Source organism: Mytilus trossulus, chromosome 7 (assembly GCF_036588685.1).
Source record: "Mytilus trossulus isolate FHL-02 chromosome 7, PNRI_Mtr1.1.1.hap1, whole genome shotgun sequence".
Taxonomy (NCBI): domain Eukaryota; kingdom Metazoa; phylum Mollusca; class Bivalvia; order Mytilida; family Mytilidae; genus Mytilus; species Mytilus trossulus.
The window spans coordinates 25,579,426-25,605,410 of NC_086379.1; the positions used below are offsets into that span (position 1 = coordinate 25,579,426).

A 25,985-nucleotide genomic window follows, 5' to 3' on the forward strand; every position below is an offset into this window, starting at 1 on the left:
GCACTCGATAAATAGATATACGACGAATGAAATGATCGATCTTATATTATTAGGAAGTTTGTTTTGTTAAAAAAACCAACACTGGGAATTATAGCTATAATCTACTTATGATAGCGTCTGTCTGCTTTCAAGCGGCAAATAAACGTACTCTTGCCCTTGCCACAGTCGGGATGAATAAGTATGCAGCCACGTCCCGTCAGAATGGAGACTTTAAAACCGAAGTCTCTTGTAGAGAGAGTACCACAGTGACTATCTATGCACGTTGAAAACCCTTGCAAAAACTCTAGGGTCCGTAGGTAGCCTGTTGCAAGGTAAAATGTCTGTTCATATTCAAATATCATCATTTTCCTGTCGCAATCTAATTTCTCCGACTTTCATGATGAACTATATATACCGGTATCGTACTTATTGTTTATTTGTTCTCTTCCTGAACATGCATGAAATATTTACCACTGTACATTAGGCAAAAATTAAACCAATCAATCAAAGCTATCTGGGTTCTGCGGGACATAATCGTAAGAAATATTTTATCAACTATCTATTCGTGTAAATGACCTGATAAAAGGATACGTGTACTGCATAAACAGGCATGGATGTGTACACATAAACTAAAATCATTTTAAAAGATGCATTGCTGTAGTAAACAATGCCTTTCGCTCGTTTGGAAAGATGCACTTAAAAATTCACGAGGTGAGTTATATTTTCAATTTATATTCATCCGTTTATCTGTTTATTGATTCATCGTTGATCGATATCGATCCGTAGAGAAGAAACAAATGGCTAGTGTGTAAACAGTAATGATATCTATAATGTGCCTTTTTCGTCAAACTTGAGGTTATTATTTTCATTTAGATGTAAAATGTAAAATCGCTTTGGTATACAAAGTGAACGAAGGTCATTTCCTTTGAAAAAAATTTCTTAAGATTAAAGTACATATAATACATGTACATGTATAATATATGTAATTTTGGTCGCATTATCTTAACTCAGATTGAATGTGTAGAAAACTACGATAAACCGTGTGAGACATATCCAGGATGATTTTATGATATAGAAGCTTTGATTCAAAACGAGAATGAAGTATACATTTAGTTCGTCCAAAGCGTATAGGTACAACCAAAATTAGAAAGTACACGTACAGTCTTAATCGTAACAGTGACCATACTAGAGACCTTATGACAAGGCAATCATTGCACGGTACTTTTTCGTGACGGTCCACTTATTGAAAAGTTGATTCTGTACATATATACTTTTATATATAATAGATTAGACCGTTGGTTTTCCCGTTTGAATGGTTTTACACTAGTAATTTTGGGGCCCTTGATAGCTTGTTGTTCGCTGTGAGCTAAGGCTCTGTGTTGAAGGCCGTACATTGACCTATAATGGTTTACTTTTTTTTTAAATTGTTATTTTGACGGAGAGTTGTCTCATTGGCACTCACACCACATCTTCATATATATATATACACATATTGTAGTGTACCATCTTTTTCAGCTTTTCATAGACCAGCCTATTGTCTACAGAAAATTGCAACAGTTGAGCCATCTTCTCCTAATGTCCGAACGGAAATCCCTGGACCTAAGTCTCGACAGCTGTTAAAAGAACTGGACCGCATTCAGGTTTGTTCAAAGCTTTTATATTTAATTGGACAATCGTGTGTTCGAATTATTCCGCACAAATTTTGAAGGATTGAGTTTTCTCCGTTACCAATTTCTAGTACCACGGTCGAATATTTTGTTTTTCAAATTTTAATATCTCATGTAAATATACTTTTTTTTACAATTTAAACAAATGCCTCAAGATTGATTTTTTTTTTTAAAATCATGAATGAGGCAAATATGAACAATGCATTGGTAGTATGTTTTAGAATCTGTTGGTAAATATATTTTACAATCCAATTACAAATTTAGATATCAGAACTTGTGCTTGAAGCATACTGTGGCGAAGCATAAGAGCAAGAACGGAGATCTAATTCTAATAAGATTGTGTAAAATATGGTTTTAGAATCTTTAATAGGGAAATTCACTAATCCGGTTAGGGAATAATCTTGTCTGATCCAAGCAGATAACATCGATTTATCGAGTTTTAATTTTCTAATAACTAGAAGCATAAATGAAAGCAAATAATAAACTAAAATATACAACATCAACACTTTTTCATTCAATACTATTTAGCCTACTTGAAAATCTTCAATACTATATATGCGTGCCTGAGAGAACGATGAAAGTTTTCCAAATTCGTTAGTGACCAATTTCTTCACAAACGAATTCACAAGGACGATCAAGACAACCAATTACATGAATTACCCTTTTTCATTTATGTAAGATCAATTGTTTTAATAAATTGTATGAAGTTTATGAGTAAGGAGACTTTGATATAAGTTGATAAGGGTTTGCTTAACGAACAATGGTCAATATCCCATGCGTCAATTCTAACTTAATTGCTGACAGAAATTAACGTTCGGGCGTTTGTACGACACCAACCTTGAAATACAAGTGAACAAAAAATAAACACATAGATTTCACCATATTAAATTTCACAGCTTTTATCTTATTTATACTTGTGAATTATTACCATTACAGAATACAGGAGCGGTGCAGTTCTTTGCTGACTATGACAAGAGTTATGGGAACTATCTTGTTGACGTGGACGATAATTGTATGTTGGATTTGTACACACAGATTGCTTCTATCCCCATAGGTATGTATAATTGTATGTTTGATCTGTACACACAGATTGCTTCTATCCCCATAGGTATGTATAATTGTATGTTTGATCTGTACACACATATTGCTTCTATCCCCATAGGTATGTATAATTGTATGTTTGATCTGTACACACAGATTGCTTCTATCCCCATAGGTATGTATAATTGTATGTTTGATCTGTACACACAGATTGCTTCTATCCCCATAGGTATGTATAATTGTATGTTGGATCTACATGTACACACAGATTGCTTCTATCCCCATAGGTATGTATAATTGTATGTTGGATCCGTACACACAGATTGCTTCTATCCCCATAGGTATGCATAATTGTATGTTGGATCTGTACACTCAGATTGCTTCTATCCCCATAGGTATGCATAATTGTATGTTGGATCTGTACACACAGATTGCTTCTATCCCCATAGGTATGTATAATTGTATGTTAGATCTGTACACACAGATTGCTTCTATCCCCATAGGTATGTATAATTGTATGTTGGATCCGTACACACAGATTGCTTCTATCCCCATAGGTATGTATAATTGTATGTTGGATCTGTACACACAGATTGCTTCTATCCCCATAGATATGTATAATTGTATGTTGGATCTGTACACACAGATTGCTTCTATCCCCATAGGTATGTATAATTGTATGTTAGATCTGTACACACAGATTGCTTCTATCCCCATAGGTATGTATAATTGTATGTTGGATCTGTACACACAGATTGCTTCTATCCCCATAGGTATGTATAATTGTATGTTGGATCTGTACACACAGATTGCTTCTATCCCCATAGGTATGTATTTTTCTACGCAAAAGGCTAGTTATAAATGAGTATATATAGGTATGCCACCATTCTCCATAAAAAGTAGTCCGAAGTTTCTCTCAAGTCTGACGGTCCTTATAACTCAGACGTCAGGCTGAACATTTATGTATCCTCTTCACCTTTGTTGAGTAAGTCCTTCAATAAATCACGAAAAACTGATTTAATTATAGAGAATGAAAACTATAGCATCCATTTATATCTATCTTTTTTTCGCCAGGATATAACCACCAGAGTTTAATTGATGCAGTGAAGAACGAAGATAATTTGGTATGTTGTATTACAAAACAGTACAATTAAGACTCTAACTGCTTTTAATTGCTTGTTTTGTTCTTTGCAAATTATAAAGCTTATAAACAGAATATTCGTGTTATACAAGTATGGTGCACTCGCATTTTCCCCTGTCGATGTGCCCGGTTCCGCTCCTTTATAAATTGATGTGATTCCCTCAGTTGTTTCCCCTTGGTTTGTATATTCTATTTAAAACAAAACTTGAGTAGCACACTCGAACACCAGTTCTTTCTGGTAGTCTCAACTGCTTTCTGTTTCCTCTCAATTATTAACCTCACTTTATTGTAATGTTTCAGTCCAAATTCATGAAAAACGGTCTTTGCTTTTTACTGTAATATGTCTATCTCTCAAGTTTACGGAATTTAATAATGATTGTGCATGCACTTAAAAGAACTTTTTTTATACTGTGGTGATTGAATTGTAGCATTTTGGTACAATTTTTGATTTTTGGCGTCACCTTCGAAAAACATCATCTTTTCCTGTTTGCCATTAATTTTATTGTTAGGTTATGGACGTACATCGGTATTTTTCCCACTCATTTAATGGACATTAAAAGCATATTGAAAAATTTGGAAATTTGATTTGAATGAAAAATATGTTTCTTTTTCTATGGTCGGGTTGTTGTCTCTTTGATACATTCCCCATTTCCATTCTCAATTTTATTCTTTATTTGAACATTCAATAAGATTAACACTACGTGAAAATGATTGCTTGTTTTTTTCAGTCGACTTTTGTAAATCGACCTGCACTAGGATGTTACCCACCCCGAGATTGGATAACAAGATTACAAACATCACTGTTAGCGGTAGGGTTTATGTAGAACTTTGATTTGAAGAGGTCAAATCGAAACGCAATAACTCTCTAAATGTATATGTGATAGTTGTTCTATTTTCTGAGTTCATATTTATTATCTTATAAATAATAAAAAAAAAAAAAAATTCGATAATTAAAAATTTCAAAATAAAACATAGCGCTGCGTTCAAAATTGTTTTTTCAATTAACCATCATCATTTACGTCTGGAACCCAATTTGTATGACGTGGAACACATATGCATGAAAAGTAGTGTAATCAAAACTGTATAATAAAAAAATAATAACTGAAGCTTTGTGAGTGCAACTATCTTTGTCAGAAGGGGTTCACAATACAAAGTAAAAAAATAAGTAAAGTGAGCATTTTCAATATTTATACTGTTGGAAATGGAACAAAAATATGAAAATAGAAGTATGGATTTCATAACATCGATACACCGACAGAAAATCATTCGTCAATGTCTGATTACCACAGTTCATCCAATTTATTGTTTAACCATTGAAAACGAGTAAGTTTTTGAGAATGTTATACCTATTACTGTAAGAAGTTTCTTTATATAAAACATAAGTATAGTTCGGAATAACTTCAAATGTTTATATAGGTTGCACCACCTGGTCTTTCTGAAGTACAGACCATGGCATGTGGAGCTTGTTCAGTTGAACATGCACAGAAAGCAATGTTTATTGCTTTTCAGGTAAGATTTTATATAATGAATTATTATTTTGAACGGTTACACTGGCTTCTTTCTGAGCAAAGTTTTAATTTCCTTCTTTATTTCAGCATTGTGAGTTTGCTTTTCATGTTTATCAAATTATATTAAAAATCTTAATCATTAAAAATAAGGAAGTAGACAATGACAGAACAACTGCATATCGACCATTAAACAAAACGAAGACTTATTTGTATATTGGTGTCTTGTTTTGTTTTCATTACTTCTATAGTAAATGTTACGTAAGTCTCAGTAAAATCCTATTTCTGTTTTAAGGAAATCGCATCAGTGAACGCTTCATTTTTATAACTTGACAAATATGAAAATGAGATTTCTCCAAACAACATACATGTTCTACTTTTTCTAACACATCTTTATTTTAATTTTATTGAAGAGAAGAAAACGAGGAGGTGCTCCTCCAACCCAAGAGGAACTTCAATCATGTAAAACAAATGATCTTCCAGGCACTCCTAATTTGTCTGTATTGTCTTTTAAAAATGCTTTTCATGGACGGACAATGGGTATGTAAGATCAGTTGTAGTGTTTAATAAACGGGTTGTTGACTCTTTGACATACTATTATTATCTATTTCCATTCTCATTTTTTTTTTAGTAAACATGGTAAATATGAAACATTTTATACAACAGCTATGCCATTAAAAAAAACAAATCAAATTTACATTAACGGATAAAGAAATTAATAATTAGTCTATGCTATTCATATTTATTGACGTGGTTACAACATTGTCTATAAGGTAAAGGGAATGTATGGGGGATAGAATGAAGCAATAAAGTTAAAATTCAAATAAAATTTATCATATACGAAAACTGATGTGAATCAAATATTTATTTTCGGAATGGCCAGTTAGATACGTTTAGGTGTGGGGTCGTGAAAAAAGATTTGCATCTCTTTTCATCGTTGTAACATTTAGACAGCCAGATGACATTTGTATCGAAATCTTAAAACAAAACTAATATAAGGTTGCTGCCTTTTTTTAATTGCACCAACATGGCAGTTTCCCTTGCTTATATTGAAGTTTGATTAAAGTCAACTATTCTAATTCATGTTGTAGGTGCACTAGCCCTAACGCATACTAAACCGATGCATAAATTAGATTTCCCACAACCTAAATGGCCTATTGCTACTTTCCCAATGTTAAAGTATCCTCTAGAGGACAACGTCAGAGAGAATCAAGCCGAGGAGAAACGATGCCTTGAAGAGGTAGTATATTGTACTCGTGTTATGTCTTCACTTCTAACACAATCAATTTGTTTCAGTTTTGTCAGATTATACACACAAAAAACCCAACCAAACTATTAAAAAATTAAAGATTTTTTCCTCTCCGCGGTCTAATTAGTGTTACACTATAAAGAATAGATTATTCTAAATAATTCATGTGTGTTCAATTTTATAATATATTTTATATCTAAATGTATGCAATTATGAACAGTAATACAATCAAATATGGGCTAAATGTGCAAAATGAAGTCTTAGTTTAATCTGTAGTGTATACATAAGCTGACATTTCTCGCATTATTATTCGTATAACACCGAGGTTGTGAGTTTGAAGCCAGCAAGTGACAGGTGCGTTTGATTCCATAACATTGGACTAGGATTGTCAGTTTTCCCACCGATGATCGGTGGTTCTTTATGGGGTATCCTGCTTTCTTTATCAATAAAAACTGGCCGCCAAAATAACACATAATAGCACCGAGAGTGACGTTAACCACCACTCAATCATATCATGTTGGCGTAATAATGTCTAGCTTTTGTATACATAAGTCTTATTTTGCCAAAGAGCTGACGATTTTCCAATACACACGTATTTGCATTAACATCTGTCTTATACTTTCAGCGATAAATACAATCACCCTTTATTTTTTATAACCATTTATTTCAGGCACTCAAGAAAATTCAAAAAGACAAATGATTTTATTTTCGTGTGCACTACGTTTTAAGCAAAATGTTAACAATATACTTTATCACACGTATGTAATTTTAATTGAATTAATATAATGATTAATAATTTTAGAACTAAGTTAAATTTTTACTTATTCAATTTATGTTTATCGTTTTAAGGTTGAAGATTTAATTGACATGTGGCAGAAGAAAGGTGAACCTATTGTTGGAGTAGTTATAGAACCAATACAGGGAGAGGGAGGAGACAACTTTGCCTCACCACAATTCTTTCAAGGTTTACAAGATATATGTATCAAGGTAATTCTTCCTTCATATTTTTTTTAGTTTTCATACCAGTGTTATAGCTGTTTTCAAGGATCAATAGTTATCAAAGGTACCAGGATTATAAACTATTAGGCAAGCGCGTGTTTCTTTACTACCTCAGGAATAGATAACCTTAGCTATATTTGGCAAAACATTTAGGAATTTTGGTACTCAATGCTCTTCAACTTCGTACTTTATGTGGCTTTTTTTGGATTCGAGCATCACTGATGAGTATTTTGTAGACGAAACGCGCGTCTGGTGTAAATGTAAAATTTAATCCTGGTTGTTTATTCGTTAACATACGTCTCATCAGTGACGCTCAGATCAAAAAAGTTGTAAAGCCAAACAAGTACAAAATTGAAGTGCATTGAGGACCTAAAATTCCAAAAGCTTGTGCCACATAAGGCTAAAGTAATCTATTACAAAAGAGAGTTGTGAGGAAAGAGAAATGAAGAACCAAAATAGATTCCCAAGGTCTGTTTATTAGTTATTTATGTGACGTTATGGTTGCATTCTATAGTTCAAACGAAAATTTCGCATGCTTATTCAGAATTATAACATATAAAATGAGGATAAGATTGCCAATGAGAAAACTTACACACCAGAATTTCTTTCATATGATAACACATGCTAGACCGACATGCTGAATTAAGATGTAAACGTGCTTGTTCATACAAGACAATATATATAGGAAGATGTGGTGTGAGTGCCAATGAGACAACTCTCCATCCAAATATCAATTTAAAAAGTAAACCATTATAGGTTAAAGTACGGCCTTCAACACGGAGCCTTGGCTCACACCGAACAACAAGCTATAAAGGGCCCCAAAATTACTAGTGTAAAACCATTCAAACGGGAAAACCAACGGTCTAATCTATATAAACAAAACGAGAAACGAGAAACACGTATATATTACATAATCAAACGACAACTACTGTACATCAGATTCCTGACTTAGGACAGGTGCAAACATTTGCAGCGGGATTAAACGTTTTAATGGATCCAAACCTTCTCCCTTTTTCTGAAACAATAGCATAACATCACAACATAGAAAATCATACGATAAAATATCAATTGGCAGACTTAACTCAATCAAAAAACATATGATTACACAATGAACGAATAAATTTGATCTGGGATATCTGAATACAAATGCACAGTTAATTTATTATTAGAGACAAACATTCATGACCAAAAAGTTAACAAACAAATTCAAACACACTGAGAAATATTTAACCAATCAATGTTCACTTTAGAAAAAAAACGTTTTTTTATAATCTTGAAGTTTATACAAATGTTGTAAGAATAAGTGAAGAATTGAAGATATTACAAATAATCAAAGCTGGTGTGCAGACATGATCCATATAAATAAAAAAATAACAAGAAAGAATTATAAACAGTATCAACAGGTCGAATTAACAAGAAAATACGATTTGAGAGTACTCGCAGTTACTGAAGCACATACTGTTTACAAGGTAGCAAACGTATTTATTTAGACACTTTATTTCGACATAGCTCTTACTCTGTTACTATTTAATCCCTATTATAATATATTTAATCCCTATTATAATACTCACTTCAGCATTTTACCAGATGCAATCGACTGCGCAAAATATGTTCGTATTGGCTTCTATTCAAGCAAGTACCGTTCATTTACTATTTATGTTCAGATCTCCCATATTTAATCAAAAGAAATGATTAACAATTGTTTTGTAGAAAAGATGTGTTCGCGTATATTTTACTATCAAATACCTGAATAATAAGTTGACAATAAATCCAAGAATGTTGCATTCTTCTAAAAAGGAGAGGTTATGTTGGACATGTACAGAAATAGTTTATCTTTGCCTTTAGATCTGTTGCACGATTGTCCGTGATGTTTTAGATTCAATGGTCCTTACTCTTGACATGTCGTTGCACGATTGTCCATGATGTTTTAGATTCAATGGTCCTTATTCTGACAGGTCGTTGCAGAGTTTTCATGCATGAACACATAAAAAAAGACGACCATGTGTTGGAGTCGTACCGGTCAAACAGAGAAACAGGATACAACGAGTAGTGATTTCGAAAAGAAAATGTATCATGACAATCTTCTAGATTCTCTATATTTTTTGTCTTATTTCAGAATGATATCTGTTTTAATTTAGACGAGGTGCAAACCGGTTGTGGTGTAACAGGTCTTTTCTGGGCTCATGAACATTTCAATCTTAAACAACCACCAGATATTGTTACATTCAGTAAAAAGATGTTAACTGGAGGCTTTTACTACAGGTCTGAATACAGATCACAGGAGGTAATATATTTGATTCCATTACTTTTTTTATCATCTGGAATTTACAGTTAACGAGACAATCTCTAAGCATTTGGTAGAATTTAAAGACACACATTCGGTCGTTATATTTGGATAGTTACAGATAGTTCTTAACATTTGTATTTAGATGTAGCAAATGTTAGGTTTGCATTTTACCAATTTATAGTCTCTTTGACAAAACCACAATTTCTGTATAATTTAGAAATTAATAAAATCATTAGAGATATATTTATTGTCAAACAATACTAAAAGGAACGAATCGTAACCAGACTGTTAGTGAAATTAGGAGGCCTGGTTTGCATCACTATATATCCATATACTTTATGATATCTAATATAGGCATATTTAATTTTGGTATTTTGGATAGTTTTAATATTTGTTTTATATGTCAGAAAAAAGACCTTGTATAAATAAACGCCTCATATTTGTCCTTCGAGTGTTTAACTTTTGAGTGAAGTTGATGGAGGCCGTTCCAGAATCATATGTCTTGTTCACTGAAACTGGTGTTGAATTTTCAACTGTTTCGGTTCTTATTTCAAATATTCTGCTTCGAATGTTCACGAGGAAGGCAAATCCAGAAAATTGCTTCCGACTCATAAAATTATAAACTGTTGTTTTCATTTTTATATTTGTTTTTATCAAAGGTCGAAACTATGAATGTTAAAGACAAATTCAATGAAACATATAAATCAAAAGAGTCAATTGAGTGTTCTTGTTACAGTTTGTAGAATTTGAATTATTTCCTTTATCCTAGGCCTGATTCTGAAGTAGTTATTTTGTAGATAATATAATTGGGATTATATTCATTTAGAATTGAGAACAGTATTTGTTTTTCTGAGTTGTTTTGTGAGAACTTAGATTTTTGAAATTTTCGTTTTTTTTTCTCTCAATTTGTCGTTGACTTTCAATTAGTGTCTTTATAGTGGGAGATATTATGGACAAAATTGTGCAAATCGTGATACAAGCATGAAATTTGGTATAAAGGTTAATTAAATGATACCTATAAAAAATCCGCTGCTGGCCAGAAAATATAATCATTTTTTCAAGATGGCCACCACTTATTTGAAAATGGCGTCATAACAAATTAGCCAATATGTGTTAATCCTTTGAAAGGTGTGTTATATGTGAAATCCATTGTTAGATTTGATAAAAAGAAAATGACAGTTCATAAATAACGACTAGACAATACATTAATGTAACTTAAGGTGATTTCCGGTTTCAAAATGTCGGCTAACGAGTCAAAAATTTCGATTTTTTTTACTTTCAAGCAATTTTACAAGGGATTTTCATCCTTGAAAGATGTGTTATGTATAATTCAATGTAAGATATGATAGAAAGGTTAAAATAAAACAGCTACTTAGTAGGACAAAGCAACACATAACTGAAGAAAAAATAGTGGTTTCCGGTTCCAAATTGGATGCAAATACGTAAAAAATATTTTAATAATTTTCATCAACTTAACAAGTAATAACACAAGAATGAAATACAAGCATGAAATTTGGTATACAGGTGAACTAAGCGATAATTAAAAGAAATCAGGTGCTGGCCATTAAAAATTTCCATTTTTTCAAGATGGCCACCGATCATTTTGCAAATGGCGTCATATCCAGTTGTAAATCTTTTAAAGTTGTGTTATAGGTATAATCCAATGTAAGGTTTTATTGAGCGTACATTACAGTTCCAGTAAAGTACGGAAAAACAACGCATAAATGACAAAAAAGAGTGATTTCCGGTTTCAAAATAGCGGCAAAATTTTTGAAAATGTATTTTTTTTTATAATTTTCATCAACTTAACAAGTGATATCTCATTCTTTGTTAAGATTAAATGCCTAGTTTTGTTAGAAAGACAGGTTCGTTATCTTAAAATTATCGGACAGTAGCCAATAACAAAACTCGTACAAGGAAGGACATAACTGTTTCATTAACAGTCACCAACACAACTGGAATTTTTCGCTTCCTCATTTCAAAAGGTCCTGACAGGAGGATGAAACTTTAACGGTAGCCGAAGAAGTCCTCGATTTGTTTCTTTCATCCAACCCCAGTGTTCATGAATTGGTACATAAATCAGGCTGAGCCCAAATGTATCCTCCTTGATACGCTGCTCTTTGGATGTGCTCCGAAAAAACCTCTTGTAGGCGGAACTACATCACAATGCCGCTGCTTCCTGAGTAAAAATTTACATCGTGTCTCGTTAACAGCAAATAGTGACGTTGTTCTGTCATACATGATGCAAACAAATGCTTCTTTTATGTCCTTGTATGTGTCTTTATACCTCAGCAAAGAAATAAGTACGTCCCTTACATGTTGAAATACTTCCTATGTCATCCAAACTGACCTATTCCCTTAGTGTCACATGCACTGAATGTATGATGAATGAAAAGAAGAGTAGATACACGAGGACCAAACGCATTTGATATATCGTGTACAGCATGTACAGGAAGCCATCAAAAGTCTTCATTCCTGCCAAAACCTATTCACAGTTTGTTCCACCATATTTTTGGAGTGCTGCAATTCTTAATACTACTACATTTGTGTCGATGCTACCTTAAATTACCGTCCTACAACAATTTTTATAATCAGGCCGAACATGGACAAACATTCGTATATCTGCTTCTCCATGCTTACAAGGGGTAGCTGGAAAGTATCCTTATTAGTCTCTACAGAAGCATTTCTGTCGGCAAGACACTTGACAAATTTCGTTTCGTTGTCATCTTCATCGAGAAAACTACTTCAGAACCCAACATTTGTCTTCTCACATCTAGCCTTTCAATGATTCATTTAGTAAATCTAACACAATATCTACTCTTGAATACTTATTGATGCAAGATTTTATTTGTTTCAAGTTTATCCATTTGCACCGATTTAATACCACTGTTATAAATGACATCCGAAGACAAAAAACGGAGGAGCAGTTTGTCTTTATGGATTAAGAAATATTCCAAATAAATTTATCCACTGCGACAAAAAATAAAAGTCTGGAAAAGATATCTTAGAGCTCTAGCTTTGTTTTTTACAAAAACGTTTACAGTTTGATTTTACCAACATAATAGGAATTGTTCTTTTTAATCTGGTTATAAGAAACCGGTTCACCTTCGTTTTATATTTGCTTCAAACGATTTTCAAATTATTTGCCTTTGATCTTTTTAAAGAAACCCTTGTGTGTTCATTAAGTTGTTCATCTATTACAGAATGCCTCAAACCACTAGATCTTGCAAATGTATCTGATAGTCTACTGACTTCTGGTCTAGCTACCATCAATACGTTTTAATGAGGTCTTCGGTTAACCTATGACAACACATCGCCCTTTACAATTGCATTATTCTGATTTTGTCTGATCAATTGTGTTATAAGAAAAATATTTTCTGGTCTTACGTACAGTAAAATTATCATTTTCAAAATCAATTGCCACCTGTGGGTGACTTAAGAGAAGGGAAGCCATATCTCGGAGAAGGTCGGTCGCGATCGACAAATTGTTCCACGATCAAGACCTAAATTAATACAGTATCATGCTTTATATGGACTGTTTGTACAACATCTGACTCATGAAATAAGCATACTACCAATTTCACAAGAAGTTCTTATTCTATAATTGAACGCCAGGAATTGGTCTGTGGTAGAGATGAATATATTTTCTTACGCCAGTCTATCAAATCATTGAACGTCACAGAGTCATGACATGATTATAATTTCTGTGTTTAGCTTTCTTAAGCCGATTTATACATTTCAAGCTAAAACACATAGAGCTATCTGATGTGCGTGTCTAGTCCTGGGTACATTTGAACATACATACAAGAATATGCCGTTCTAGGTATTGCAATAATGGTTTTAGTGAGGACACATGATACATGTGTCCATCTACCTTCACGTAATATATCACCCAGAATTTTATAACAAGTCATTTCAATGTGAAATCCACCTTACATGACGATAAACTTATCTTCTCTGTAGAAATCAGGCAATTCCCACTGAATATTCATTACCAAAAGTGGCTGATCTGCCGTTACTATTGATGTTTTTCTCGTTTAAACCACATTTTCCGTCTTATCCATCAAATACCCGATCATCGCAACTGAATTGGCTTGTTTTTAAACAGTGGCATCATTGATTTTACACTTACTTGCTTTTTAGAGTAATGAGATGAACTACGATTTATACCAGTTTGCCCTGGTAGTGCATACAAATCACTCATTATGTCTTTAAATAGTTTGCTCATGCGCAAAATTGTTAAATCATGTGTGTCATAACCTGGAAAAATGTTATCAAACCAAATCATAATATCATAGAAAATCCCAAATCACTTATATTATAGTAATTAGTTAGAATATTTTTTATTGAATTTTGTTACATTTTCGCGCATGCGCAAACCCTGTATGTGTCAAATACTCATGTCTAGTGAATTATTCACATGTAAAGAAGGTAGCTACCAAACCTGACAGCAGTTTTTCACTAAAAGAAGGTAAACGAAAAGTTTTCCAGAAAAAATCAGTATTTTCAAACAGAAAAAGCAGCCATTTTAGAAAACGGCGGTGGCCATCTTGAAAAATTTTTTTTTTTTAATGGCCAGCAGTTGTTTCTATAAAAGTATATAATTATGATGCTTTGTTGTAATTTTCATGCTTGTATCATCATTTGCACAATTCCCTCGATTTTGCCTGCTAATATCTTCCACTATTATATTTGTTTAGGCTTTCAGAATATTTAACACATGGGTTGGAGACCCATCAAAGGTCGTTTTACTAGAAGCTGTCATTAAAGTAATCAAGCGGGACAATCTTCTAAATCGAGTTACAGAAATTGGAAATTATCTATGGCCCGAAGTAGAAAAAATACAGGTTAGTTAAACATTGTTAATTATTTGAGTACTCTTCGGACAAGAGAAAATATGATGTTTTGTATATAAACTGATATCCCTTTTCTGCTCAAGATAAAAGCAACGTCTATTTTGAAATCATTGACTGTCAGTACACACGACGCGATTTTTGCCCTTCATTCTATTGTATCAAAAAGTTTACGTAAAGGAAAGCGTCTCTATTGTTGTTTCATTGATTTTGTCAAAGCTTTCGACAGTGTGTCACATTATGTTTTATGGCAAAAAATGTTAAAATGCGGTATTAGTGGAAATTTACTGAATCTTATTAAATCAATGTATTCTAAGTTAAAAACTTGTGTTAAATTAGATGGTGAATTTTCAGATTTCTTTCATTGTAATGTTGGCCTAATGCAAGGCGAATCATTATCACCATTTTTATATGCAATTTATGTAAATGACATAGAAATTGAGTTAATTAAACAAGGAATAGAACCATATGAAGTAAAATTGTTAAATCTTTATCTTTTTATGTATGCTGATGATACAGTTCTCTTCAGCGAAAGTATTTCTGATTTACAAAAAATGATAGTCACTGTATATGATAGTTCATACAAGAATGGTCTTGATATTAATTTAAGAAAAACCAAAATAGTTGTTTTTCGTAACAAAGGTGTACTGAAAGAGAACGAAAAATGGTATTTGAATGGTAAAATGATAGAAATGTGTGATCAGTTTGTATATCTTGGTTTGTTATTAAACTATAACGGTACTTTTACTGTAACACAGAAAACACTATCTGAACAGGGTAGAAAGGCTACATTTTGTTTATTGAGTAAGATTTATGATGATTGTTATAACACTGAGACTTTGATGTCCCTTTTTGATACATATGTAACAAGTATTGTGAATTACGGTTGTGAAATATGGGGTTTCCATAAAGGAGCTGATATAGAAACGCTTCATTTGTATTACTTAAAAAGAATTTTGAAAGTGAGAAAAACGACTGTGAGCCATATGGTGTATTTTGAACTTGGTCGTTTACCATTGTATGTTAATAGATATGTAAGAATGGTACGTTATTGGTTGAAGCTATTAGAATCTAATAATTGTATATTGAATAGTATTTATGAAGATATGTACGAATCTAGTTTTGTCAAACCGAATGATAAACTCAATTGGAGTTGTAAAATAAGAGACATACTAAACAGGTATGGATTTAATGATATATGGTTAGCACAAAGTGTTGGAAATAGTCAATTATTTTTGCATGAATTTAAAAAAAGAATTGTTGATAATTATATAGCCGAAGCCTTGTCATTTTTTGAAAACACTTCAAAATGTTATTTATATCAATATATACATGATGGACATACTTTGCAATTTTATTTGAATCGACCATTGAACAGTTTATATCAGTCATATGTAACTAAATATAGAATAAATTCACATTCACTTAATGTAGAAACTGGAAGATACTTTAATATTTCCAGAAATGAGCGTGTTTGCAATATGTGTAATAAGAAAGTCATCGAAGACGAATATCATTTTATATTAGAGTGTGATAAATATGTAAATGTCAGAAGTAAATATATTAAGATATATTATTACAGAAACCCATCTACCTTCAAATTAGTTCAATTACTATCTGTAAGAAATATTAAAGAATTAAATAATCTGGGTAAATATCTGTACGAGGCAGAGAAAATTCGTAACACTTGATTTTTGTTTTGTACCTTTATTACCAATGTAAATTATATGCCAAACTCCGCTATATAGTAATGCTGTATATGTTTATGTATATGTTTATGTAAACTGTATAATTTGTGTATGTATTTAATCCTATGAGCTGTATATTTGCTTACGGAATAAAGAATTATTATTACATATGGGAGAGGGATGGAATATGTGGCAGTCGTACGGGGGAAAATGATAAAAGGTACTTATATATGAGGATGTAGTACATAGTTACTCTAATGCAACGGGAACACCTAAATTTTCTACGTAATCTGATCATTTGACCTGAAATTTGTCTTGTTCTTTGTAAAACAAGAACTTTTGAGGATGTTTCGATGGTGGAGTTTATTCTAACTAAAACCTTGTATTCTTTCAAATATAATTGTTTCTCTTTTGGGAAAAGTAGTCTGGACTACTCATATTCAAGCTTAAACCATGTTGGTGTTCTTCATGTACTTGCAAACCATCATTTTCAGAAAAAATATCCAAATTTGCTTAGCAGAGTACGAGGTTTAGGCATAACGGGAGCAGTAGATTTTCCAAGCCTAGATGACAGAAATAAAGCTATATCCAAGTTATTATCAAAAGGTAAACTATACACCTAATAGTAGTCTACAATATATGACCAGTATTATAAATAAAAGGACATGTTAGACATGCGTTTATGAAAAGCAACCGAAACCAACAAAAACAAAAAATCAACTTGACATCTGGTTTCTAGCAAATTCCTAGATTGTTTGTAATGTGTCGATATATATAATAACGTAGCAACAAGGGACAACGCACACTAAGATTCAGTAGAATAACGTTTTCTTTGTGGTCAGGAGTAAGTACAATGATATACCTTAAACAGAGTACCTCGTAAGAAAAAAAATCACCGCTCTCAAAGCTGAATGTCCGGGAGACTACATATAATTCTATGACATTATTTACTACATTGTTATATGGAAGATATATGAAAATAAAATGATATACATGATTCAAAAATGTTTTAATCAAAATAGCCATTATACAAAGAAAAGCATTAAAGTACACTTATGATATTGTTATAGGTGTTAATACCGGTGCCTGTGGAGAAAGCTCACTCAGACTGAGACCAACTCTTACCTTACAGAAACAGCATGTCGACATTTTTCTGGACAAGTTGAATTCAGTTTGCCAAGAAATGAACTAACTGATCATAATCTCGATTAATTCCTGTTTATTAACACATGCAATATTATTTTATTCAAGACAATTTTAAATTTCAATAAAAAGTTGAAATATTAAAATCTTTAAATCTTTGCTAGCCAATTTACAAATTTATTTAAGTAGGATATAAAGGCAACAGTAGTATATCCCTGATCAAAAGTCATAAATCGATTGAAAAAAAATCAAACACAGGGAAACACATCAACTATAAAAAAAAATCGGACCAACAGAAACACTGAAGTGCAACAAATAACAACAACATTAATGCAACATACTTAGAAATTAACTATTAGATAACAACATAGTTGTGTGTTTTCTATATATTTTAAAATCACAAGTTGATCAATCTCAGCATTTTCTTAAGGTAGATCATAAGAAAATATTTTTTGGGACAGAATTTTCTTATACTTAGCCAAAATGAAGATTTTACTATGCTCTTTTCAAAAATATAATAATATGTATGGGTCACCGTGCTATTTTTCAAGCTATGAGTCGTTGAAAACTGCCTAAATTTGGGTAGATTGTTCATGGAAAAACACATTTGTGTGCATAAAAAAAATCTATGAGATAAAATTCCGTTTCATTAGGCGGATATATTTTCTGTCTCTTTAGGCGGATACATTTTCCGTCTCTTTAGGCGGATATATTTTTGAGAAAAAACATTTTTCCTTTTAATTAGACGGAATTTTTTCCTCCTAAGACAGGCGGATAAATTTGCATATTTCGGCTCTATTCCGCCCTTAACCCGCCTGGGCTCCATGTAAGAAAGATTCTTCGTGTAAAAGTGGACTTTAAACGGGTTCCCTCTAAAATATCCGTCTGAAATCCATGTAAAATACGCCTGGATTTTTTCGTACAGGCAAGCAATATCTTATTCTCACTCGGTATGAAATCGTCAATCACTAAATCTCCTTTTATTCATGTTGCACCATCACTTGCAGAACTCTCATTATATTTTTTTAGAAATACAAATGTTGATGTCTAAAAAAAGTGTTTCTATTCTGAAAAATCTGGTTTCATAATAGCATTTAATTTAGAAAAAGGAATTTCAAATGTTTCAATGTCTCTTTTTACAGCTTTTTTCAGATTCTATGAATAAATTTCTTTTTATTGCTATGGAACTAAGTTATGTACTTGTTCTACTTGCATGTTTACAAAAATAAATAGATGCGTTGAAATTGACATTGACTAAAAAAAAAATTAAAATTCAAAAGGATGAGAATATGACATCTATATGTCCTCGAACGGCATTGGACACTATATACAAAAGTGAACATTATAAACTACTCAACTAGTTATAAAACCAGGTTCAAACCTCTATTTTTTTTTTTCAATAAATGCCTGTACCAAGCCAGAAATATTTCAGTTGCTGTTCATTTGTTTCGTTGATTGACGTATGGTTATATGAGATATGTATGGACTTTCCCTTTTTAAATTCGTTATTTTTTATTCTACTTTTTTCATTTTAATAAGTTAAGGACTAATAAAAAATAAACTTTACCATTGATTTAAGAAATTACCTTCCTTCATCATCAGGGAACAACAACATAATCATTTAGAAATTAAATGCTATTGAGAAAAAGTTTAAAGAGTATTTTGTACGTTTCCTCATCATTTTATTTGATTTTATAAAAATATAAAGTAGGGTCAAGTGTTCCCATCATTAAAACTTAATTTCAAAACTGTTTCAATGAGTCACGATGTTATTGTTCAACAACAAAGCTAGGCCACGAAAGTAAAAGAAGATAAATGAACTAAATCGTAATTTGCACTATGTTTAGATTAGTTGCAAAAACTAGAATTAAAAACATGAATGAACAGAAATTATGGCCGAACTCAACTGTATTAATTAAAATAAAATAAAATAAAACAATAAATTGGTAGGTATGCTGTTGCAAACATGTTAAAGACGTCAATTGAAATAACTCATATGGTACGAATCGCATTTTTCTATTTTGAGAATGTTAATAGTCAGACTACAGAAGTAAACCCTAGCAAATATCAATATATTCTTAATGATGCAAAGAGGAGCGAAAGGTTCAACCGAAATACTCATGTACTACGTCGTGAGTATTTTCATAAATCGTTTAAGAAAGCCACATTCAAATAAGACAGGTGCATGTATATATTTTTTCATAACTTGAAAAATTGAAAAAAAAATTGTGGTTAGATAGTAAACATTAATGGTGCAGAGGTGTTTGTAGATCTTCTTTTAAGGTAACAGTTACAGCAAAATGTATTTGGCGGACATTTCGATGTCAATCGTTCAGTCGTGTAACCGATTGAAAACATGCATTGATCAATACGACCATCAAGATGACATTAGTGTCATTTTCGGTTATAGAAGTGCTAATTATGCTAATAATATTCTGTATTGTTCATTTTCATTTCTTTATAAGTTCTAGTAATGTATATGTATATTTTAGAATGAAGCGCTTCATATAAAATGTACTTTGGTCAACGCTTTTACACCCCAATGAAGTTACAAAAAGAAGAATTCAATTCTTAAGTGAATGATCTGATTATAATATTTTGACTAGTTTTGCTGCCCGTAAATCCATTCAAGTTTTCAGCTTTCAAAATAATCCGGAATTAAATAAAATTACACCTTTTTTGCTTTGATGGTATAACTAAGAATCACACCACATTATTTTGAGTTTTCCACGTCATCATTGTAGTGTATGACGAAATACTTTTTTTCGCGGATTTTATTCAAGTCATTTCGTGGAGCAGCAATTTTAAGAAGCAAACTATTATGTATGTTGTTGACATACAGTTACCATAAGGTTATATTGATATTGTTCACAATATCTTAAATTAATTTTTTTTAGCAATTACGTTGTCAGTTTATTTTTGATTTACGAGTTTGAATGTCCTTCCGATATCTTTGGACACTCTTTTGTAGCATTGGAAGTTGATCTTTTTTTTGTAAGTAAGTGTTATAATTTATTAATTAATTCGATGCATGATTGTTGTGAGAAATTTCGAAGCTACTGACATGACAAGAACAAGTTACTAAATGAACTGACAGCAAGTTCAAATTCGACTTCAATAAGTATTTGGTTATGCATGGATAAATGATTACTCACATTATTAAGCACAACTTAAAAGACTGTCAACACGTTTAGAGGACTCAGTGTTGTGTAGTTTTCTGTTTTTTTAAAGGTTTTTCTTTTATATAAAAACCCTGCTTTCATATCCAAACTACAAGGAAGAAACCGAGCGCGAGATAGTATAAAAGTTTCAGGTTGTGAGGATACATGTCGATCAGTTTGTTCACATATATGGATTTCTGTTGTTTCTTATTTAAAGTTCCCCACGTGTGACTGGGGAAACGAAATATGATCACTTGGTCTTCTCCCGACCGGCAGTAAAACTGAGTGGGGCGTCCGTTTGGCTGTGCGGGATGTATCAAGTTCGCAGTCACGTCCGGTCAGAATGGGGACGTTAAATCCGATGCCTCGTGTAAAGGGAGTGCCCCGTTCTTTGCACGTAAAAACCCTTGCAACAACTCTTCGAGGGGTCCGTAGGTGGCCTGTATCAATGGAAAATTTCTGTCCCAATCCAATATGCCACCATTTCCAGTGGCAGTCTAAATTTTCCCGACCATCATCCCGAATGGCCTCTATTATGACAAAACCTACCTATTGTTTTTATTGTTAACTTGTTCTCGTCCTGAACATGCATCAAATATTTGCCACTTGACGTTACGCAATCAACAATCAATCAATCTAATTTAAAGACGCACCAATGTTGCCTTCTGGTGCAAGTCTCATAACATCACTGATGATTCGCCCAATCAAGATTGGTTGGTTTTAGCATCACCTTGCCAAACACAAAATCTCTGCGAAACTTCAATAGTACTGTTCCCCCGACCACTTGCATGCATATTAATTGCTCTGAGGTTATTGCCCGCGTCACACTGTCCCGATTTTTATATACGATGGACACCCGAATGCGAAAATTGTAAGTTCGTACGAAGTTGGTCCCGATCTCGAAGTACGATGAATAACGAAGTCTATACGATGGTGCCGAAATTATATACGATATCAAAAGATGGACATACGAAGGTTAACCGAAGACGGGTATTTAAGCTTCATATCTCAGCCGAAGCATACACGATGGATCACGAAGGCTACACGATGGATAACGAAGGCTACACGATGGATTACGATGATGGCGCGATGGCCATACGATGTCTAAAATGCGTTCTACCTGTTTTTAACTTTTTTATGATACGAACAGAATTTCGACAACATATCGTTTCTGTACGAGTCTGCCATGCATGGCGGATAATTGATCTTTTTGTCTAATTCTAATAAAACTTATTTTATTATCCCCTCGCCTACTACATGTTAGTTGCGTGTAGATAAAATTGTTATGGACACTCTAGAACAAAAATGCTCAAAACTTGGTATGGTGTTACTCGTAAAGAATATCTGAAGCGCCATTGACTTTAAAGGTCAATGTCACAGTGGCAGTTGTAGTACAAGACAATATCATCCTTGTTGACACTCCAAAACCAATATGCTTCAAAAGATTTTAACCACATTTGGTATATTGTTCCTCCTTGTAAGGGACGACATCAAAAGATCGATGTAGAATGCAAAACTTATATCAAATAGTTTGGAGGTGGGGGTCAACATTGCTGCAAGTTTTGTTTATCCAAATCGATTTTACATATATCCATATAGGTAAATCAATTTTTCCCAAATTAATTTAAGAAGGGGGTTGGGGAAGGGGGAGTCTGTGAAAAAAATATGTGAATTAATTTTTTTTTATCTTACATTGAACTTTTGTCCCTAATGATCTGACATTTTTTACGTTCAAGGCCAAAGGTCAAGGTCAAGCAGATGGACTTGTTGTTTCTCCTTGAAATAGCATAATACACAGGAAATTTGTTGCTCATTTTTTTACCTGTTGGTTCTTAAGACATTATTAAAGGTATTTCCAGTTACTGAATGTTTTGGTTGATTTCTAAAAAAATAGTTTATGTATCAAATATGCATATTCAAATTACCATTTTGAGAATGTGGCATATACAAATATGGTGTCCATATTTGTCCCCAATATGTTTCATACGAGGGGATGCCACGCTCGGCATTGTAAAATGTGTGGACTAGTCTGAATAATCACCCATAATTATGCCCATGTTTACCTATCTATCTTAAAGGTAAGGTAATGGGTGCGTTGATCCCTTTTATTCAAAAAGAGCTTTTTCCAGGATAATATCATAATAATATAGACAAAAGGAAGGATGTGGAGAAAGCAACAAATGCGGCAAAATATGACATATAGAAATCAAAATGGTTATGGAGTAAACATTCGTGTGACAACAACTCAGACGATTCATAAAATATCAGAATAATGAAGAAAAAGTTGGTTTCCCTATATACGTGTACCTGCAGTGTTGGTGTACAAGGCGTGTTCATTATTTTCATTATGTCACTTGATATGAAAAATTGACAAAAAAATGGTATTTGACTCCTGAGCCTGTAATAGCTGCTCTTCTTGTTCCATTTGAATTAATAGAAACAACGCTGTCGCCTTTCTTGATCTCATAGAATCATATTATATGAGCTCCATGTTTTGTGAACGTCTTTCTTAACTGTCGTATTAGACTGACAAGTGCAGATCGCGCCTGGCACTAAAAATGTATTTTAGCCCGAAAATTAACATACATTTTGCTGGATTTATTGCCGTCGTACTTTTATTCGATGGCAACACGACGGGATTACGAGGTATTCACGTAGTCGTGTTGCCATCGTAAGAGCTTCGGGTAGCTTCGTGATTCATTCTTGTAGACATCGTAATGTCAGAACTGCCCGAAGGAAACGATGGAAACATGAATGCAATACGATGTTCGAAGATGCATTCCCGGTGACATTACGATGGTGAGGATGGTGATACGAACTCAATAGATAGATAGTTTATTCTCATAAAACCATGCAAGTACAAAGGTTACAGAGAAGTTGAAAAATAATATACATATAAAACAAATTATGCATTTAAAATGCGAACCTTCAACATCGGACGCACATTCGGGGATTTTTTAACATGTTAAAAGATTTAGAACCCTTCACGATGTTGTCCTCGAAGGCTAGAAAAAGTGACCGATGGTTGAAGATGGTTAAAGATGGCACTACGAATAGCCCGATATGTATACGATCAGTCCCGATTTTGAAAATTTCCAGTATCGTGTTGCCATCGGCGTAAAAATCGGCACAGTGTGACACGGGCATAAACATTGACATACAATGTATTTTCACACAATATCAACTAGTCATTATCCGAAGGATTTTGTTAACTTTTATAAAAAGTCCAAATTTTATCAACAAAATTATAACTTATTTACAGAAAATACACGAAAGACCTACTATATATATTCAAATCACTCAAAAATAAATTAACTTCTACAAAATCTACATAATCACATCGAAACTATCAAATTGATTGTGAAGGAAAAAATAAATGGTGGAGCTGATTGACGGATAGGAAATTTCCGTAATTAAAAAAGGTACAAATGATGTTTTTATTTTTGAGTTTTTGACAAAAAAGTTTGGAATATGCCCAACAAAATTTGCATGCAGTATCACAATAATATGTTTTGTCCTCTCAAATGTCAAGTACTGTGTTTGAATCATATATTTTCTCGTTTTCAAAGAAAAACGCGTTAAATTTATATCTTAACAAACAGACAACTTTAAGTTTGAAATTTTTACTTGGAGATGGTATTATATTTATGTCTTCATCATTACGATGATCCTTGATGATATGTGCATAGAAAATATTTACAAAAATAGCGGGAAAATTAACCAAAAAAATATTTTTGGATTTTAAGGTCACTTCCCAAAACCGTAAATTGAGAGGTACCCCCATTAAAGGGATAACATACAAAAATGTGACCATAGAAACTTTTTACGACCCGACGGAAATTAAAATATAGATATCATTCTATCATTTAAAACATTTTGCAGCCGTGTGTTATTCCGGACCATTAAACTCGTTAACTAAGCGTCTTTTTCGATGTCAGTTGCAGTACTATAAATGAGTCACAATGCATGATAGACTGCTTCGTGTTTACAATCAACCAAGGACACCTGTTTTTTACTGAAATACAACATATTTTTTCGTGCAATGCAGGATTCACAATTTCGCTTAGTTTTTCATTTTGTGGATCCACATTTATAGTTCGTGATATAAAGTATTACTTCCATGCTCAGGTTAACGAAGATTTGTTTCTATGCGAAGAAAAAAGGATTTGAATTACCCGATATATGGTCATTAACATGTTTGTTGATGGCACAGAGATTTCATGTATTTGTCCACCAGACAGCAACGAAACAACAGCGAAAAAACACTATTACCAATGAGACAAACTTACTAGTGTAAAGTAAGCCGTCGATAACAGCCGGTGCTGATATTCATGAGTACCGCAATGTTCGTATAGATAATTAAAGGCAAATGTGAGATCCTTGAATTTTGTGTTCGTAAAAAAGACGAAGAAATATTTACATACATGGCAGTGTTAACAAAATCTATAAGTATTTTTTTGTCATATTTATTTCAGTATATGGGACTTCCAAACTGTTCCCTTTGTTTTGAAGGTAGAGAAGTCAGCAACTGTAGTTTCAGTTTGTTTGTTTTTTAACGTGCTCGGACATTTGCCAAACTGAATAAAATCATTACATTTCTTATACCTGCAAAGTAAAACTTTGGTTGGCTTGCTTGCCTTGTTTGTATAATTGTTTATATAAGCTTTGAAAATAAATAGAAATCTTTAAACAATACATATATAGGCATATTTTAACTTGGATATTATATATTTTGTACAATACATAAACTAAGCAAACAAGCTAACCAAAGATTTGCTCTACATGCATTAGGAAATAAGCTGTAGTGATTTTATCCATATGTATGTGCGACAAGGTGGAACATTTGATATGTTTTGTGAAAATTGCAGCGTTGGGTTTATAATAAAAAAAAGAAGATGTGGTATGATTGCCAATGAGACAGCTGTCCACAAGAGACCAAAATGTCACAGAAATTAACATTTATAAATCACCGTACGGCCTTCAACAGTGAACAAAGCCCATACCGCATAGTCAGCTATAAAAGGCCCCGATATGACAATGTAAAACAATTCAAACGAGAAAACTAACGACATTGATTATATATACATAAAAAAGAATGAACGAAAAATAAATATGTAACACAAAAACAAACAACAACCCCTGAAATACAGGCCCCTATACAATATATTTTTTTTATGGGATAGATTTTTTGTCCTTTTATATATTTGATTGGGCCGTTTTTTTTTTTTTTTGTTGATTGTTTTACACAAGTAATTTTTGGGCCATTAAAAGC

General features: G+C 32.7%; 1 protein-coding gene across 2 annotated transcripts; it reads left to right on the forward strand.

Annotated features, from left to right (window-relative positions):
• The first annotated feature begins 499 nt into the window (after nt 1-499).
• Nucleotides 500-17,692, forward strand: LOC134724833 (4-aminobutyrate aminotransferase, mitochondrial-like). 2 transcript variants are annotated; one of them, XM_063588117.1, is made up of 13 exons: nt 500-690; nt 1,495-1,619; nt 2,583-2,700; nt 3,762-3,811; nt 4,557-4,637; nt 5,245-5,337; nt 5,747-5,873; nt 6,425-6,573; nt 7,432-7,569; nt 9,698-9,865; nt 14,569-14,715; nt 16,904-17,015; nt 17,480-17,692. In XM_063588117.1, the coding sequence occupies exons 1-13, from the start codon at nt 627-629 to the stop codon at nt 17,599-17,601; spliced, it is 1,494 nt and encodes a 497-aa protein (XP_063444187.1). In that variant the 5' UTR covers nt 500-626; the 3' UTR covers nt 17,602-17,692. The 2 variants fall into 2 exon arrangements, with proteins under 2 accessions (XP_063444187.1, XP_063444189.1); XM_063588119.1 differs by lacking the exons at nt 500-690; nt 1,495-1,619; nt 2,583-2,700 and adding an exon at nt 3,473-3,514.
• Nucleotides 17,693-25,985: the final 8,293 nt, after the last annotated feature.

What these genes read in the sequence shown, in the direction of transcription:
- LOC134724833 (XM_063588117.1), top strand. Translation starts at nt 627, where the DNA reads ATGCATTGCTGTAGTAAACAATGCCTTTCGCTCGTTTGGAAAGATGCA. An exon ending in TGCACTTAAAAATTCACGAG is followed by an intron (nt 691 to 1,494) that starts GTGAGTTATATT and finishes CATCTTTTTCAG; the next exon opens with CTTTTCATAGACCAGCCTAT. An exon ending in AGAAACGATGCCTTGAAGAG is followed by an intron (nt 6,574 to 7,431) that starts GTAGTATATTGT and finishes TATCGTTTTAAG; the next exon opens with GTTGAAGATTTAATTGACAT.